This window comes from Platalea leucorodia (assembly GCF_965183815.1).
Source record: "Platalea leucorodia genome assembly, chromosome: 24".
Lineage (NCBI taxonomy): Eukaryota > Metazoa > Chordata > Aves > Pelecaniformes > Threskiornithidae > Platalea > Platalea leucorodia.
The window spans coordinates 2,147,363-2,163,697 of NC_138846.1; the positions used below are offsets into that span (position 1 = coordinate 2,147,363).

General features: G+C 66.4%; 2 protein-coding genes across 3 annotated transcripts in view; both read left to right on the top strand.

Moving 5' to 3' along the window:
* The window catches only part of INTS3 (integrator complex subunit 3), a 42,192-nt gene extending 31,179 nt beyond the window's left edge, over positions 1-11,013 (top strand). The window contains exons 20-30 of the mRNA XM_082333009.1: positions 249-368; positions 527-680; positions 2,552-2,620; positions 4,646-4,721; positions 6,447-6,560; positions 6,647-6,695; positions 7,732-7,899; positions 9,943-10,043; positions 10,249-10,321; positions 10,422-10,578; positions 10,676-11,013. Coding sequence (XP_082189135.1) covers positions 249-368; positions 527-680; positions 2,552-2,620; positions 4,646-4,721; positions 6,447-6,560; positions 6,647-6,695; positions 7,732-7,899; positions 9,943-10,043; positions 10,249-10,321; positions 10,422-10,578; positions 10,676-10,753 — 1,159 coding nt within the window. The 3' untranslated portion in view covers positions 10,754-11,013. The remainder of the gene's footprint in view (positions 1-248; positions 369-526; positions 681-2,551; positions 2,621-4,645; positions 4,722-6,446; positions 6,561-6,646; positions 6,696-7,731; positions 7,900-9,942; positions 10,044-10,248; positions 10,322-10,421; positions 10,579-10,675) is intronic.
* Positions 11,014-12,266: 1,253 nt separating this feature from the next.
* On the top strand, positions 12,267-16,112 carry SLC27A3 (solute carrier family 27 member 3; the record flags this gene model as incomplete). 2 transcript variants are annotated; one of them, XR_014230451.1, is made up of 11 exons in its annotated part: positions 12,267-12,738; positions 13,297-13,506; positions 13,583-13,741; positions 13,821-13,945; positions 14,017-14,211; positions 14,294-14,384; positions 14,459-14,657; positions 14,749-14,846; positions 14,932-15,062; positions 15,141-15,460; positions 15,711-16,112. XR_014230451.1 is itself a non-coding variant. In XM_082333236.1 (10 exons), 10 exons carry the CDS (start codon positions 12,267-12,269, stop codon positions 15,315-15,317), a joined length of 1,857 nt encoding a protein of 618 aa, XP_082189362.1. In that variant the 3' UTR covers positions 15,318-16,112. The 2 variants fall into 2 exon arrangements, 1 of the variants encoding a protein (XP_082189362.1); XM_082333236.1 differs by having other exon boundaries at positions 15,141-16,112.
* Positions 16,113-16,335: the final 223 nt, after the last annotated feature.

Here is a 16,335-nt window from a genome sequence, read left to right on the forward strand (position 1 = left end):
GAAGCCTGGGATCCCTGGGTAACTGAAGTGTGCTTGGTCCTGACCCCTTTGCTGCTGCACGTCCCGCCGTCCTCTGCAGCAGGGGTGGGAGAGGTGGCCCCTGTGTCCAGTCCAGAGAGCGAGCGGCCAGCACCGCCTGGTACTGGGAGCTGGGTTTCCCTGCAAGCTGCCCGTCCTCATCGTCAGCGGAGAAGCTCGTGCGTGGTATCCCGTGTAACATAGCTGTCTCCCTGTGTTCCCTCCCCAAGGAACCTCTGCCAGATGCAGGAGGATAATAGCGGTTTCTCACTGCTGCTGGATCTCCTGTCAGAGCTCTATCAGAAGCAACCCAAGATCGGCTACCACCTCCTGTACTATTTAAAAGCCAGGTAGGCCAGTGGGGATTGCGGGGAAGCGTCCAAGCTTCGGCTTGGCTCGCGCTGCCTCCAAGAGACAGCTCGGTGTCGCGCCACCACCGCTCCAGCCCTCGCTGCGGCAGGGACGGGGCTGGCAGGCTCCTCGCTCACCTGGGCATGTCTCCTTCTAGCAAAGCTGCAGCGGGGAAGATGAACCTGTACGAGTCCTTCGCCCAGGCCACGCAGCTGGGGGACCTGCACACGTGTCTGATGATGGACATGAAGGCCTGCCAGGAAGACGATGTACGGCTGCTCTGCTACCTCACCCCCTCCATTTACACAGAGGTAAGGCCCCTGCCAGGCTCCAGGAACGCCGGTTCAGACGCACGGGGCACCCCTTCACCTTCCTGCGGGCAGGCTCGGGGCTGGGCTGGTTTGCTTCTGAGCCTCAGGCCTGTTAAACTGCAGCAGAGAAGCCATAAAAGCCTAGAAACAGTTCTGTCAGGCTGAGCACAACACGGTTTCCATCCACCCCTCAGCCCAGCTTAACGGGGTCAGCGTGCTGCAGTCGAGATCGATGTTCAGCTCTCATCCTACCTGCTCCAGCCCCGTTAAAGCCTGTCGCGCTCTGGGGATGGCTGCCCCGGATTCATCTCATGCACGTGCTTGGCTCCCAGCGCAGTGCTGTCTGCGCTCCCTGGTTAAAGGGGTTTTGCTCTCCGCTGCTTTTCTCCTGGAGAGCAGCAGGTGAAGGCTCCGAGCAGACGTGTCAAAGTCTGGGGGAGGCAGCGCTCAGAACGAGTTCTGCTGCCTGCTCCAAACCCTTGGGTTTAGTGAAAGGTTTTATTGCTTTCAGTGCTCGGTGCTGAGGTGGAGCCAGCTGGACTTAGAGAGCACATTTGGAACGGGGAGCCAGGCATCTGCACCAGATCGGTCACAGCTCGGTCCCAGTTCATGCAGCCTGCCTGGGTCTTGGACAGAGCTGCTGCTACCTTCCTGCTGCCGCGATGCTGTCGAGCCCTCTTGCAGCCCCGTGCAGGCTGCAACCTTTTATTTGAAATGGTTGCAGGGTGGAGGCTGCTTCCAACAAGCATCCAGCGATCCCCCGGCTCCAGGGAGCGGTGCTGGGGGTTGGAGAGAGGGAAAGTAACATCACGCACTCTGAATAGACGGAGGGGTCACGGTTCTGCGTGTACTTTCTCATTCCCTGGGAGGAATGAGCTGGCCCCGCTCCTCCCTCCTTTCTGGCTGGTTCAGCAGGAACATCTGCTGGGCGTTGAGGCCGTCCACCCCCATTCCTCATGAGCGCTTCCCGGGGGCTTCTGTGGGGAAAGGGGCACAGAAACAGCCTGGGGAGGGGAGAAAAACCTGCGCAAGAGCAGGTACTGTACCACGCAGCAGCATGGTGCACGCTCCGGGGGGGATCCTGGCGTAGAGCAGCAGCTGGATCCCCTCCCTGGCCCTTCGGATTGAACAGCCTCCCTCCCCAAAGCGGGGTCAGACTGTTGCTGCCCCCGTGGGCGTAGCGACCAGCTCGAGTCAGGCAGAATGTCCTGAGAGCAGCCTGTCTGGACAGCCAGATCCGAACGGTGCAGCCATAGCTCACTGCTGCCAATTTTCCTGGCCTTTTGCCCCGTGTGTTGATTTTTTTTAATTTCCTTGCAGTGCTATGTAACGCGTGAGGCCCTGGAATGGCGAGCAAAGCTAGCAAGGATAGGGAAAAATGGGGAATTTTCACCACTGATCTGGCTGACTTCTGCCACCCGCAGTCAAAGCAGCCTCACTCCTTGCGCAGCTCCGCTCGCTCCAGATGGTTGATGTCAGCTGCATCTCACAGATGCGCTGGGCACTCGCTCGCAGCAGCCTGCCGGTGCGCTGCTTTGCAGCCCTTGGCCTGCTCGAGCAGCGAATAAACCTGCCTGCTCCGGGCTGCGCACAGAAAACAGCCTGTCAACCCTCCCGTGCTTTCTTGGCTCCTTTTCCCGCTCACAGCCACTTCCCCCGTTGCGTTTAGGAAGCGGTGCTGGTTCTGGTCCAGCCCTCGGGGAGCCGCCAGGTCCGGCAGGGCGATGCTGCCCCTTGCGAGGAGGAACGTGTGCGTGTGTCTGAGCCTGAACCGAGGAGGAGTTTTGCCTCAGCTCTGGGGATAGGAGCTTTTGACTGGCCTCTCCCTCGTGTCCTTTCCTGAGCCCTGCCTTGCTTTTGTACTCTTCCAGTTCCCAGACGAGACCCTACGAAGCGGCGAGCTGCTGAACATGATTGTAGCTGTCATAGACTCATTCCAGGTAAGGAGGGGACCGGTGTCTGGGGCGGGAGGCAGCACGTTCCTGAAGCGGCAGCGCTTGTCTCCTCCGCTCCCAGGAGGTTTAAACCTGCAGCAGCCCATCCGCGGGGCGCGCAGGGCAGTGCTCTGCTTGCTTAGTCCTCCTTGCCCCCATTCTTGGGTGAAGCATTGGCCTTTGCGAAGAGGATCCCCGAAAGCTCCGGGTATCTCTTTCCCTTGAGGAGCTGCGGTGTCAGAAGGCTGAATCCAAGCTGCTGCTTTCAGGGGATCTTGCTGCCCGCCGAGCCGGGAGAGATTTGCCTGGGTTTGCTCTGATCCCTCTTGAGTTGCAGGCATTGGCGAAAAGCACCGCCATGGCCAGCGCTGCTGCAGGCAATCAGTAATAATAATAATTATCAATAATAAGCCCCTTGGCAGGGAGGTGCTTAGTGCTGCTGGGGAGACGCAAAGCTATGGGCAGCGTCACGACGGGCACGTGTGCGGGAGGGCGCAGGCAAGGTGCAGGCAGCACGTCCCCTGCTGCCTGCGGGCCGGCAGGGCTGAGATCGCGCCCAGCTCTTCCCATCCTGGTGGGAGATCCACTCCAGGCTCAGCAGGCTAACAAGCGGAAGGCCAAGCCCTCGTTAAACCCTCCTGGAAGGAACCTTTCCCCGTGGTCACTCTGAGTTGCCATGAGCAACCCAAAAATAGTCACGGCGAAAGCTGGGGGCGGGGAGGTGGGCACCGGCAAGAATGCTGTACTGCGTGTTTCTGCTGTCTAGGCTCGTCTGGAGCGTGATCTGCTGATAACCCTTTAACTCGCCCTATTTATACACCATTCCTGGCCAGTCGTGCTTTTCCCAGCTGCGCAGGGGCCAGAACGCCTCGCCAGCAAGTTTTGCTTGGCAGGCTGGAGCCGAAGTTGGGTACAGGAAAGGTTTGAGTCATGATGCCCTGACCCCTCCAGCTCAGCCCTGCTCTTACTCCTCTGCTCCCGGGCTCTGCCCCATGCTGAAATGCAAAGGTTTTGTTTTTCTCAGCAGAGGCCTGTAGCGTTTCCTCTCCCCTCCCTTCTCCAATTCCTTCGTTCCTTCCTGTTATTCTTCATCTGTTTCCCCACGATGCTCTGGCTGCGTGGCCCCCGTGCCCGGCCCACGTGGGGTCTGCGAGCAGAGCACCCTGCCCTCGGGCTCTGCGTGCCTCCAGCACCCTGCGCCCGGGCAGGCTGCGGTGGCTTGGACCCAGAGGCCGAGGAGCGGGGAGGAAGGCAGATGAGAGCCGAGGCGTGCTCTAGAGCTGAGCCTGTCACCGCAGGAGCGGGGAACGGTGCTCCCCAGCTCCCGTCCCGGCTCCAGTGCAGCCCGGGCCGGCTCCCCGTGCGTCCCGTCCCCCTGCCTCTGCTTCCACCTCTCCCAGGGATGAAAGGGGTGAGTCAGTGCAGGAAGCACCACGCGTCTGGGTAGTGTCAGCTCCCGTCCCGCAGACCAGGGACGCTCCGGGGCCCCGAGCAGAGAGGTCTGGGGTTGTCTGAGCTTTCCCAGCAGGCTGCCAACCCCTCCCTGCTGCCAGCCCTCAGGTGGGCTTTGCGCATCCGTTGGCAAAAGCCTGGGTCTGAGAGCGCCTGGAGCACAAGGAGCAGGTCCCCAGCGCTTGCGCGGCAGCCGAGCTCTCCGAACAGGGCGACGCCATCCCACCCGCCCTGGCCCGGCCTGCGGGGATCTGCTGTCTGTCCTGCGTGACGCTTGCTCTCCAGCCTGGGTGTTGATGTGTGAAACCATTAACCTCTCATTACTTCTTTGCCTCTGCTGGTCCCTCACAACAGCTGCCTCTCCCTGGAGCTGCTTAACCCAGCTCTGATTTATGAGCCACCTGCAGCCCGCGGGGTTTCTGGGACTCCCCGCTGGATCCCTGCTCTTGCGGAGATGGCTGATGTTGGCAGAGCAACAGCTTCCCTGCTTGCTCTCCGGACCTGCCCGGTGCTCCCCCACATCAGAGGGCTTCTGCAGAGCCTGGGCATCCCGCTAACCCCGTTTTCTCTGCTGCCCAGTTGCAGGAGCTGGTGTGCCACGTGATGATGGGGAACCTCGTCATGTTTCGGAAAGACTCGGTGCTGAACATCCTGAGTGAGTAGCACTCCTGCAGGCCCGAGCGCATCTCGGAGAGGGCGGGAGTGAAAGCGGAGCGGTTCCTGGGCAGCCCCAACCCTTCCTGCCCTTTGGGCCCCCGTTTTGCAGAGAGACCCCAAGTCCCTGGAAAGGGAGAAGGCTGCAGCCTTCACCACAGCTTTGCCCTTTCTGATCGGGAGGGCTGTAGTCCCTGGCCACGCCGCCATAGGAGGAGCCCTGCAGAAGGTGGCTGCTCACGCAGCGTCCGAGAGAGGCTCTTGGGCTGGCCACGTTATGCCGAGGTCTGGATTTCCTCGTGGTATTATTGCCGCTGCTTAAAGGATCACTGCCCTAAACTGGATTTTTCGGTTTAGCTGTGTGATCCAAGCTGTGCGCTCTAATGGGTTTTACCCGGCTGGCTGTACGATGGCTTGGGAGCCCTGGCTCTCCGCCGTGCCAGGCAAAGTGTAATCCGGGGCTCTGCGCATCTGCAGCCTGCCCGGGCAGAGGAAAAAAATAAAAAATGAGAAAGAGGAAAGTCCTAAAATCTCCCCCAGCTCTGCAGCCTCTCCACATGGTCCCAGCTGCTGCGTCTCCGGGGACGTGAACTTGTCCTGGTGCGCACCCGTGGCCAGTGCTGCGCAGTCGGCTGTTCCCTGCTGCGCAGCAGCTGGTACGGCGGTGCTGGAGGCCAGGCCTTCCTGGGGACGGCTGTAACCTCTTCTCCCAGTGCAGCAGGGGTGAGGGCAGCTGGGACGTGGTGGCAAAAGGGTGGTCAGAAAAGTTGGAACGGGCATTTCCCTTCGTTTTCTGCTGACTGTGACACCCCAAGAGCAAAAAGGCCCTCACTGCTGTTTAGTCTGGCCCTTAGACCGCCCTGAACTAACAGAGTAAGCCTCTGGGATGGACACCCAGCCCTTTGCCAGGACCACGGTCCCCTTCGCCACTGCGTAGGGAAAGGCTGGTGCCCGTGATCTCTCCCTCGCAGCGTTCCTTGCCTTTCCCCCCAGGATCACCAGTGGGTGACCCAGTTCCTCTTGTCGCTTTTTAATTGCACTTTGGCTCGCATCTGTGCAAGCCGCTGGCTGTCACACAGCGGAAAAGCCCTTTCGGTCCCCAGCCAACGCTGCGTTTTGCCCGTGTGTGCCCCGTGGCTCCTGCCCAGCAGTCAGAGCTGGCCACGGCTGCAGCCCTTTGGGCAGAGCCAGCGCGGAGAGCTCGGTGCGTGGGAGCCAGCGGTTCCGGAGAGAAGCCCCATCGCCCTGATCCGATGGCTGCCTAGATCCAGCTCTGGTGTTACACAAGCTGTAAGCAGCAGTCTAAGCCCATTAATTAAAAGAGCCTCGTTAATTCTCTTCCTCTGAGCCCCGAGCAGCTGCTTTAGTGACTTTGCAGCTCTGCCACCCATGCCTCAGCTGGCAGAGCCTGCGCCGGTGCCACCTGCCAGGTCCCGGAGCCCTTGCTCGGCCTCGGCACGCGTGGGGCTGCCCGTGCTGCTCGCGCAGCTGCCCTGGCACGGCGCGAACCCCGACACGAGCAGGGTTTGAGGCACCGTCCCCTTCTCCGTGCCCTGCTCTGGGCTGGAGGGGTGGGTGTAACGCCAGGCAGGAGCAGCGCCGGCCCTGAGCGCAGCTGAACCTCGCAGAGGGGCTGGGGCAGAGCTGCCCGCGGTGGCTCTGGCAGGTCCCTGCCCTTCCTCCGGGTGCTGTGCAGCTCCCCTCACCATCCTGTGCTTCACCCTAGTTCAAAGCCTGGACTGGGAGACCTTTGAGCAGTACTGCACCTGGCAGCTCTTCCTCGCACACAGCATTCCTCTGGAGACCATCATCCCGATCCTGCAGCACCTCAAATACAAAGGTGAGCTTTCCCCTGCTCGGGAGAGGCACGGCGCTGGGCCACGGCGGCCACGAGCTCCTGTGCTGAGGATGTTCTTTCCTTTGCAGAGCACCCTGAGGCGTTATCCTGCCTGCTGCTGCAGCTGAGGCGAGAGAAGTAAGTGCCGCCGAGCACAGGGCTGTGCAGCACTCCGCAGAGGGTCCTGTGCCTGCGGGCTTGTGGGGCACGCTGCGGCCGGTGGCTTTCCTGAGCACCGTCAGCGTGGTGGGGACAAGGGGATGCCACCCGCTCCGGCTTGGGCTGTTGGAGAAGCGAGGTGTGGGGAAAGCCCCTCTTGCTGGCACTCCCCAGCTCACTTTGGGCGCGAGTCCTTCCCTGGAGCCCGTGGGGACGAAGTAGGGTGGACACGTGTGACGAGACCCCAGCGGTAGCACCCTTCCGAAAGGCAGCAGCTCCCTGCCGTGCCGCAGCCTGGGGAGCACCGTTTGCCGAGTGCTGATGGGCTGTTTTGTCCTTGTGCATCCTGGAGCCCATTAAGGGAGAGCGGGCCGTCACCCGCTGTCACCCGCCCCCCCGGGGCGCAGCATTAGAGCTGCCTTGGCATTGATCTGCGCTGCCTCTGCCTGCTGGGGTGGATCGGCCGCATCCCACCGCTCTGAGTGAAGAGCACTTTATTTGTTTTCATTAATGCAGCGCATGAGGGTGGCTAATCTAATCCCAGCTCTAAATTGCGTTAGTGAAAAGCCCGTGATGACGGAGAGTGCAGGGGCGAGCTCGGGCCGCCAGCGTGCGGCAGCGCTTTTCCCACGGCGGGGAGGGAGCGGGGCTGGCACGACTGGGTGAGCTTGGTGGCAGCTAGTCCCCAGGAGGATTGCTTGCCAGCGATCTCGGGGAAGCAGAGGAGTCTGAACACTGCCCGTCATCCCCTGAGCCTGGGAGCCAACGCTGCTGGGGCTGCCAAAGAGCGTGCGGGTCCCAGGCGGTGTCTGGGGAAGCTTGGTCACGTCCAAGCTGCGCCGGGGCTCCTGTGCCAGCTCCCTCGCGGCACGGCAGCTCCACAGCCTGGTAACGTCCGGCTCTGAAGCCTCCCATCAGGCTCAAGCGGGCGGCAGTGGCTGCAGGGGGGACCCCAGCCCACCGGGTGCGAACCGCTCGGCCTTCCCCCTCACGTGCCCTTCCCCGTTTGCCGCAGGCCCAGCGAGGAGATGGTGAAGATGGTGCTGAGCCGGCCCTGCCACCCCGACGACCAGTTCACCACCAGCATCCTGCGGCACTGGTGCATCAAACACGACGACCTCCTGGCCGAGCACATCAAGTCGCTGCTGATCAAGAACAACAGCCTACCGCGAAAACGCCAAAGGTGAGGGGCCGGGGCCGGCGCGGCATCTCCCGCTGTGTCCCCTGGGGCCGCCCTGCCACCGGGAACCGAGTGACAAACTCTGCCTTGTGCCCCGCTCTGCGCGCCGGCCAGGCAGCCGCGACGCTGCGTGCCGTCGGCGCGGTGCGGGCACGCCGGCCCGTCCTGCCGGTTATGCCACCGTCTCCTCGAGGCCGGGGCGGTGCCGCTGGCCACCCACGCGCTGATGCTCAGCCAGAGCCCCGAGCGAGCGTCTCCGCTCCAGAGCCGTGCGGGAGGCTGCGCTTTGATCTCGCCCGCGCTGACACCCCGCCAGCAGGACCCTTTTATGCCGAGCCCGTTACCCCGGCTGCGTGGGGAAGCGCTTTCAGCTGCTTGTGTGAGCAGTGCCAAGGCTCGGTGCTCCCCTGCTGCCGCGCCGGCCAGGCAGGCCCCTCTGCTCGGCCCCGCTGTGCCCCCCTGGGCACAGCTGGATGTTTGCAGAGCATCTTTTGGTGCAAATAATCTTCTAGATGTGGTTCGCTTAATCTCTGCTGGGACGCTGCTGCCTCGGGGGTGGATGGGGTCAGGGTCCCTCAGTGCAGTGGGACTAAAGGACGCAGCTGGGCCAAGCCGTAGCCTGCGGCGGTGAAATCCCTGCTCCCCGGGGCAAGGTTCCTGGCCTCTGGGGGGAAGGGGCAGAGGGCTTGTTCCCGGCCACCCTGCGTGGGCAGAGCTCTGGGTGCTGGAGGAGGCGGCCGGACCTCACCACCGTGGGCTGTGGGAGAGGAACGGAGAGCAGCACGGGGTGCCGCAGCTGGTCCTGCGCTGCCGTGCCGGCTCCTGGCCGTGATGGCACGTGGGACACCTCACCCCAACCCCACGGTGTCCCTCGGCGGGGAGGCAGGAGCTCTTTCTGCCGCTCTCAGCTCCCCGGGTGACTTCCCAGCCTCTTACCCAGCCTCAAAGACCAACATCAGGGTTGCCCAGTCCCGCTGCCTGCTCCGTGCCGGCTCACGGCAGCGCGGGTGCGACCAGCGCCGCCGGCAGCCCCTCGCTGCCGGGGTCTGGGTTGGGGGGAGAGGAGGGTGATCCGCTCCGGCAGCCCCCAGCCCGCCGTGCCGGGCTGACGGGGTGCTCTGCGGCCCATTCCTGGCTGGGTGCCTGCAGCCCTTTGCTGGAGTAGGAAGGACATCTAGTGTCCTGGGAAAGCAGAGCAGCACCGCGCTCCCACCGCAGCGAGGGCTGCGGGTCCCCAAGGACCCCCACCCAGCACCCAGGGAGCCGGCACCACCGCGGCACGGAGCTGGGTCACGGCCAGCGGCTCGGACGGAGCCTTGCCGGGAGGTTCGCCATCGCCAGGATCTCGCTGGTGCTCCCGGTGCTCCGTGTGCACGTCGCACGCCGGCACCGGGAGAGCGGCCGGTCCCGCCGGCATCTCGGCCACCTCTGGGTCCCCCCAGCCCTCGGAAGAGGCTGCGGCGGAGGCCTGCGCCTTCATCTGTTCCTCCGCGTTAATTAAGGGCCTTTCGCAGCTCAACAGCGCGGCTGTTTTCACTGTGTTTCTGTTCCGGGATCCGAGCCGTATCCAGCTCTAATCCCCGCTAATTAACGGGCGGCCAGCTGAGGCCCCGGCTGCTGGCAGCGCCGGGGTGCTGGCACCGCGCACCGTCCTGCGGCCGAGGCTCAGCACGGGGAGCTTAGTGCTCCCCAGAACCGCCGGGGATGGCGGCGGTGAACGCCCTGAGCAGGATTTATCCCCTTAATCCCTGGGCTGGAACAGCGCAGGCAGACCAGCCCCAGGGGACCCCGCGGGTGCTGGAGCTGGAAAACTGATCCCGTGCTGCTCCCCGTCCCCGAGCCCCCCTGCTCTGGGTGCTGGGGCACCCCGGGGCAGCGCCGATGGCAGGGTTACCTGTGCCCCGCATCTGCCTGGGGGTTTGGGGGTGCTGCTGCAGCGCCGTGGCCCTCGCTCTGCCCACCCGCAGCCTGGTTTTGGGGGGACGAGCCAGGGGTGGGCAGGGGGAGCGGGGCGCGCGCTAACGGGTGCTGCTCCTCTGCCCTCAGCCTGCGCAGCTCCAGCAGCAAACTGGCCCAGCTCACCCTGGAGCAGATCCTGGAGCACCTGGACAACCTCCGCCTCAACCTGACCAACACCAAACAGAACTGTACGTAGCGCCGCGCAACCGGGCCAGCCCCGTGGCCGCTCCCGTCGCCGGGCCGTGCCCCAGGCCTCACCTGGGAACTGGGATGCTCTGGGATACTGGGAGCCCCTTGCAAAGCTGTGAAAACCCCGGATGGGTGGGGGGTTCCCCTGCCTGGGGGTACCCGCCGTCGGCTCTCTGACTCCCGTTTCTGCTGGTTCCTTGACAGTTTTCAGCCAAACCCCGATCCTGCAGGCGCTGCAGCACGTCCAGGCCAGCTGCGACGAAGCCCACAAGATGAAGTGAGTCGGCCCTTCCCTGCCCGGCGCCCGGTGGCCTCGGGACCCCCGCGTGCCCCGACAGCGCCTGACCCCCCACCCACCACCCCCTGCTTCCTCCCAGGTTCAGCGACCTCTTCTCCCTGGCAGAGGAGTATGAAGACTCCTCCACCAAACCCCCCAAGAGCCGCCGAAAAGCCACCCTCTCCAGCCCCCGCAGCCGCAAGAACGCGGCCCAGCCGGCCAACAACGAGGAGGAGTCGGCTTCCAGCAGCGCCTCGGTAAGCGTCCCCGTCCCCCCGTCCCCCCGCGGCCCCTCGGCCGCAGCCCCGCTCCCAGGAGGCGCAGTGACCCCTGCTTCCCCCTCTCCCGGCACAGGAGGAGGAAGACACCAAACCCAAACCCGCCAAAAGGAAAAGAAAAGGCTCCTCCGCCGTGGGCTCGGACAGTGACTGAGGGCTCTGCCCTCTCCCCCGGCCGCTCTCGGGTCCCCGTGGTGCCCGGTGGCCCTGCCGCGCTCGGACAGAAGCCATTGCCAGGCCGGGAAGGAGAGCACGCGTCCCCTCCGGGAGCCCAAGGGGACGGGGCCACCCCGGCTCCCGCTGCGGGCACTGTGCTTCCACGCCAACCCTCCCCGCTTGACTTTTTAGCTCCTTTTTACCGGGGAGGGATCGGACCTGGCTCCAGCCCCTGCCCGCATCCAGGGGCAGCGTGGCGAGGGGTCCCCGAGAGGGGACACGGCGCCACGGGGAGGGGAAGGGGACCCGGGGGGGGCGGGGGGGAGGGATATCACCAGTCCCCTATTTTCGTATAAGAAATGTAAATAAACAGTGCGAACTGAGTTGCTGCTCCAGGATGCTTTGGGGAGGGGGGAGCTCGGGTCCCTGCCTGCGGGGACGAGGGGAGGCCGAGCCCCCCGCAGCCTCCGCTCCCCTCCCAGGGCCGCAGCTCCCCGGGGAGCTGCTGCGGCGGGGGGGGACGCGCCAGCACCCGCCGGGCAGCGCCGTCGCTTCGGTGGACGCCGCCCGCGCCGGAGCGCATCGCCCGCGTGAGAAGGGGACGCCGCTCTCCCGCGTCACCCCCCAGAGCTATTAGCGTTTTTAAGTGTTTTTAAAAAAAACAATAAAAAACCTCTCAAACGTTTTGTACAAAACACCACCTCTTTCTGCCGCGTCTCCCGCGGGTCCCCAGGGCCAGCGGCCCCCGGCGCGGCGTGGCCAGCAGGCCCTGGCCTGTGGCTACCACGGGCCCGCGGTGCTGCCAGCTCCCCCCGAGCCCCAGGGGGAACCGGGGACGAGGGGCGGCCACGGGGAGGGGAGGGGGTTGGGGTGGGAGAGGGGTCTGGGGTGAGGACAGGGATGGGATGGGGGGAACTGGGAGGAACTGGGGAGTTTCAGTGGGTGAGGGGGACAGGGCTGGGGATGGAATGGGGAGGATGGGGACAGGATGGGGTCTGGGGGGGGGACATACAGGGCTGGGAATGGGAGAGGGGTCCGGGGGCGTGGGGTGGGGACGACATGGTGGGGGGCCGTAGTGGGGACAACAGGGACACGATGGGAGGGTCTGGGATGGTGCTGGGCATGGGAGAGGGGTCGGGGGAGTGGGATGGGGACTGGGACATCATGGAGGGGACGGGGATGAAATGGGGGGGCCATGGTGGGGAGGATGGGGACAGGATGGGGTCTGGGGTGGGGGACAGACAGAGCTGGGAATGGGAGAGGGGTCGGGGGCGTGGGACGGGGACCGGGACGTGACGGAGGGGACGGGGGTGGCACGGGGGGGCCGCGGCGCGGGCACCAGGGACGGGATGGGAGGGGGCGGGGCGGGGGGACGGGGCTGGGGCTGGGAGAGGAGGGGGCCGGGGGCGGGGGGCGGGGCCAGGGACGGGGTGGGGCCGGGGGGCGGGGCCGGGGGGCGGGGCCCCGCCCTGGGCGTGTCCCGGCCCCGCCCGCGCCCTGCGGCCGCCGCGATGGCGCTGGCCGCGCTGCTGGCGGGGCTGGCGGCGCTGGCGCTGCTGCAGCGGCTGCTGCGGCCGCACCTCTGGGCCGACCTCGCCTTCGCCCTGCGGGCGGCCCGGTGCCGGCGGCGGGCGGCGGCGGGCGGCGGGGGCAGCTTGGCCGCCCGGTTCCTGCGGGCGGCGCGGGAGGCGCCGGGCCGCCCGTTCCTGCGGGCGGCGGGCGGCGCCGAGCCCTACGGGCGGGCGGCGGGGAGGGTGGCCCGGGTGGCCAACGCGCTGCGGGGGCGGCCCCTGGGCGGCGGGGAGCTGGGTCCCGGGGCGACCGTGGGGCTGCTGGTGGGCAACGAGCCCCGCTTCGTCTGGGGGTGGTTGGGGCTGGCGGCGCTGGGGGCCCGGGCCGCCTTCCTGGGCACGGCGCTGCGCCCCGCCGCCCTCCGGCACTGCCTGCGCGCCTGCGGGGCCCGGGCGCTGCTGGTGGCGGACGGTGAGGAGCGGGGGCACCGGGGGGAGCGGGGAATGGGGGCGACACGGGGAGGGAGCGGGGAAGGGGGGGGGGAAAGGCTCCGGGGGATGGGATGGGACAGGGGTGCCGGGATGGGAAGGGGTCCAGGGGATGGGATGGGACCGGGGAATGGGGTCGTACCGGGGGCACCGGGCCCGTGGGAAAAGCTCAAAGGCTGGGCTGGGACCCGGGGTACCAGGGGCGGGAAAGGCTCCAGGGGATGAGGGGGACCCGGGATGGGAAAGGCTCCAGGGGACGGGGTGGCACCGGGGGCTCCGGCGCGGCCAGCCAGGGCTCGGGCAGCTCGGGGCTCCGGGGCGGCTCAGCGTGGCGGGTTTCGGGTGCCCCCCACGGGTCCCTCCAGTTGTGCCATGTTTTGGTCCCCCAAACTGGCCCCATCCACGTGTCCCGCGTGGCTCCTGCCCCCTCACTCCGGGCAGGGCCCGGCCTTCGTCCCCACCGTCCTCTGGGCCGGGCTGGGGGGACCACGGGCCGTGCCCAGGACCCGTCCCCGTGCCAGCCTCTCCCCCCCGCTCCCAGACCTGTTTGCGGTGGTGGAGCCCATCCTGCCCAGCCTGCAGGAGGACGGCATCGTGGTGTGGGTGCTGGGCTCGGGGCCGTACCCCCCCGGCGTCGTGGCCCTGCAGGAGCTGCTGGATGCGGCCTCCGAGGAGCTGGAGCCCGAGGACGTCTGGCAGCCCGAGGACATGAACGACACTTGCCTCTACATCTTCACCTCCGGCACCACCGGTGGGTGCCTGGCGCTGGCGGGACAGGGTGCCCCGGGCGAGTGGGGGGGGTCTTGACGCCGTCTCCCCCCTTCCAGGTCTCCCCAAAGCTGCCCGCGTCTCCCACCTCAAGTCCATCATGTGCCTGAGCTTCTACGAGCTGGTGGGAGCCTCCAGCCGGGACGTGGTGTACCTGGCGCTGCCCCTCTACCACATGGCCGGCTCCCTCCTGGGCATCGTCGGCTGCATCGGCATCGGTGAGCAGGGCCGGGGCCCCCGTGGCTGAGCCCGCTGGCATTTCGGGGGGCTGATCCCCCCCATCCTGGCTCTCCACAGGAGCCACTTGTGTGCTGAAGGAGAAGTTCTCAGCCAGCCAGTTCTGGGATGACTGTCGCGCCGAGGGGGTCACCGTCTTCCAGTACATCGGGGAGCTCTGCCGCTACCTGGTCAACCAGCCCGAGGTCAGGGGGGAGCCAGGGTGGGTGGCGCGGTCCGGGGGGGCCCCCCCAGATCTGACCCTGCGGCCCCGCAGCGCCCCGGGGAGCGGGAGCACGGGCTGCGGCTGGCGGTGGGCAGCGGGCTGCGCCCCGACGTCTGGCGGAGCTTCCTGCAGCGCTTCGGGCCCATCCGCATCGTGGAGACCTACGGGATGACCGAGGGCAACGTCACCCTCTTCAACTACACGGGGACGCCGGGGGCCGTGGGGCGCAGCAGCTTCATCTACAAGGTGAGAGGGGCCGGGGTGGGTGCCCCCCACCCCGTGCCGGCCCCGCCAGGACGCTGATGCCCACCCGGCCCCCTCTCCCCAGCTCTTCTCGCCCTTCGAGATCGTGCGCTACGACGTGACGGAGGGAGCCCCGGTGCGGGACACGGCCGGGCGCTGCATCCGCGTGGGGGCGGGTGAGTAGCGGGGATGGGGGGGCGGATTGGGGGTCCCCATGGGTGCCCCCCGTCACGCGTCGCTGTCCCCGCAGGCGAGACGGGGCTGCTGATCGCCCCGGTGACCCCCCGGACCCCCTTCCTGGGCTACGCCGGCAGCCGGGAGCTGTCGGAGCAGAAGCTGCTGCGGGGGGTCTTCACCGAGGGTGACACCTACTTCAGCACCGGCGACCTGATGGAGCAGGATGCGGCCCAGTTCGTCCGCTTCCGCGACCGCACCGGGGACACCTACAGGTGCCAAAGGCCCCGCTGATGGGGGACAGCCCCACTGCATGGCTGGGGGGGCTCAGCCCCATCCTGCCCATCCCTCTCGTCCCCCTCCCAGGTGGAAAGGCGAGAACGTGGCCACCACGGAGGTGGCCGAAGCCTTGATGGCCCACGAGTCCCTGCAAGAAGCCACCGTCTACGGCGTCACCGTGCCAGGTACTGATGCCCCCCTGATCCCGCCATGGTGTCGTTGCCCCCCCCAGCCTAGCGGTGGCCCCCCAAGCTCTGCCCTCGCCCACAGGCCACGAGGGTCGTGCCGGGATGGCGGCACTGGTGCTGCGCCCCGGCTGCCGGCTGGACGGTCCCGCTCTCTACCGGCACGTGGAGCAGCTCCTGCCGCCCTACGCCCGGCCCCGTTTCCTCCGGCTGCAGGTACTGGGGTGGGCTGGGGGTGCAGGGGGATCGGGGGTGACCAGGGCTCTCCCCAACCCGGCCCCGCCGCCCTCCCAGGAGCACCTGGCGATGACGGAGACCTTCAAGCAGCAGAAGGTGCGGCTGGCGCAGGAGGGCTTCGATCCGACTCGCGTCCCCGATCCTCTCTTCCTGCTGGATGAGCCCGCCAAAGCCTACGTGCCCCTCAGCCCCGCGCTCTGGGAGGGCGTCCTGGACGGGAGCCGACGCATTTAGACCTCGCCCGGGGGCCCCGAGCCCATGGGTGTCCTGGCACTGGGTGCCCCAAAGCGCCCCGTGTCCGTCCCACCAGCACTGGGTGCCCTGCGGGTCCCCACGTCCGTCCTGCCACCCCCAGGTACCCCACATCCATCCCGAGGGTCCCCACGTCCGTCCTGCCACCCCCAGGTACCCCACATCCATCCCGAGGGTCCCCACGTCCGTCCCGCCACCCCTGGGTACCCCACATCCATCCCGAGGGTCCCCACATCCGTCCCGCCACCCCCGGGTACCCCACATCCGTCCTGTGGGTCCGTATGTCCATCCTGCCAGTCCTCACGTCCTTCCTGCCATCCCTGGGTACCCCACGTTCATCCTGAGTGTCCCCCATGTCCGTCCTGCCATCCCCAGGTCCCCACGTCCGTCCTGCCATCCCCACGTCCGTCCTGCCATCCCCAGGTAGCCCCTGTCCGTCCCGCAGGTCCCCACGTCCGTCCTGCTGTCCCCGAGTGCCTCCTGGCTCCCCACGGCCATCCCTGTCCCCATGCCCCCCCCCGTGCCACCATTCCTGTCCCCGTCCCCACCCGTGGGGTGCCCACCCCCGGCCACCGGTGCCTTCGCCCCCACCGGGGTCCTGCTCTTTATACCTACGTAGTCTTTTTTTTGGTGGGGTTTTTTGGTGTTTTTTTTTTTTCTTTTTTTGGCAAATAAACTCTTTTGTAGCAAGTCTCAGTGCTGTCACCCCCGTCCCGCTGCAGGATTTGGGGGTGGGGGGATCCCCCCAGGGCTGAGGCTCAGGGAGGGGGACACCAACGCCACCGTCCCCAGTCCCCGGGGGCTCTGCGGGGCCGGGGGACACCGCGCTTCGGGGGGTCCCTACCTCAATGCAGGGGCTCCCCCCCAAACCGTCCCCAGCTGGGACCCCCCCCCAACGCACCACAGCAGCCACATCGAAAGTTATAAACCATTCCTTTCTTTATTAAACATAGCTTGCAAGTGATAAATATTACAAAGGTTTTGGCTTTTTTTTTTTTTT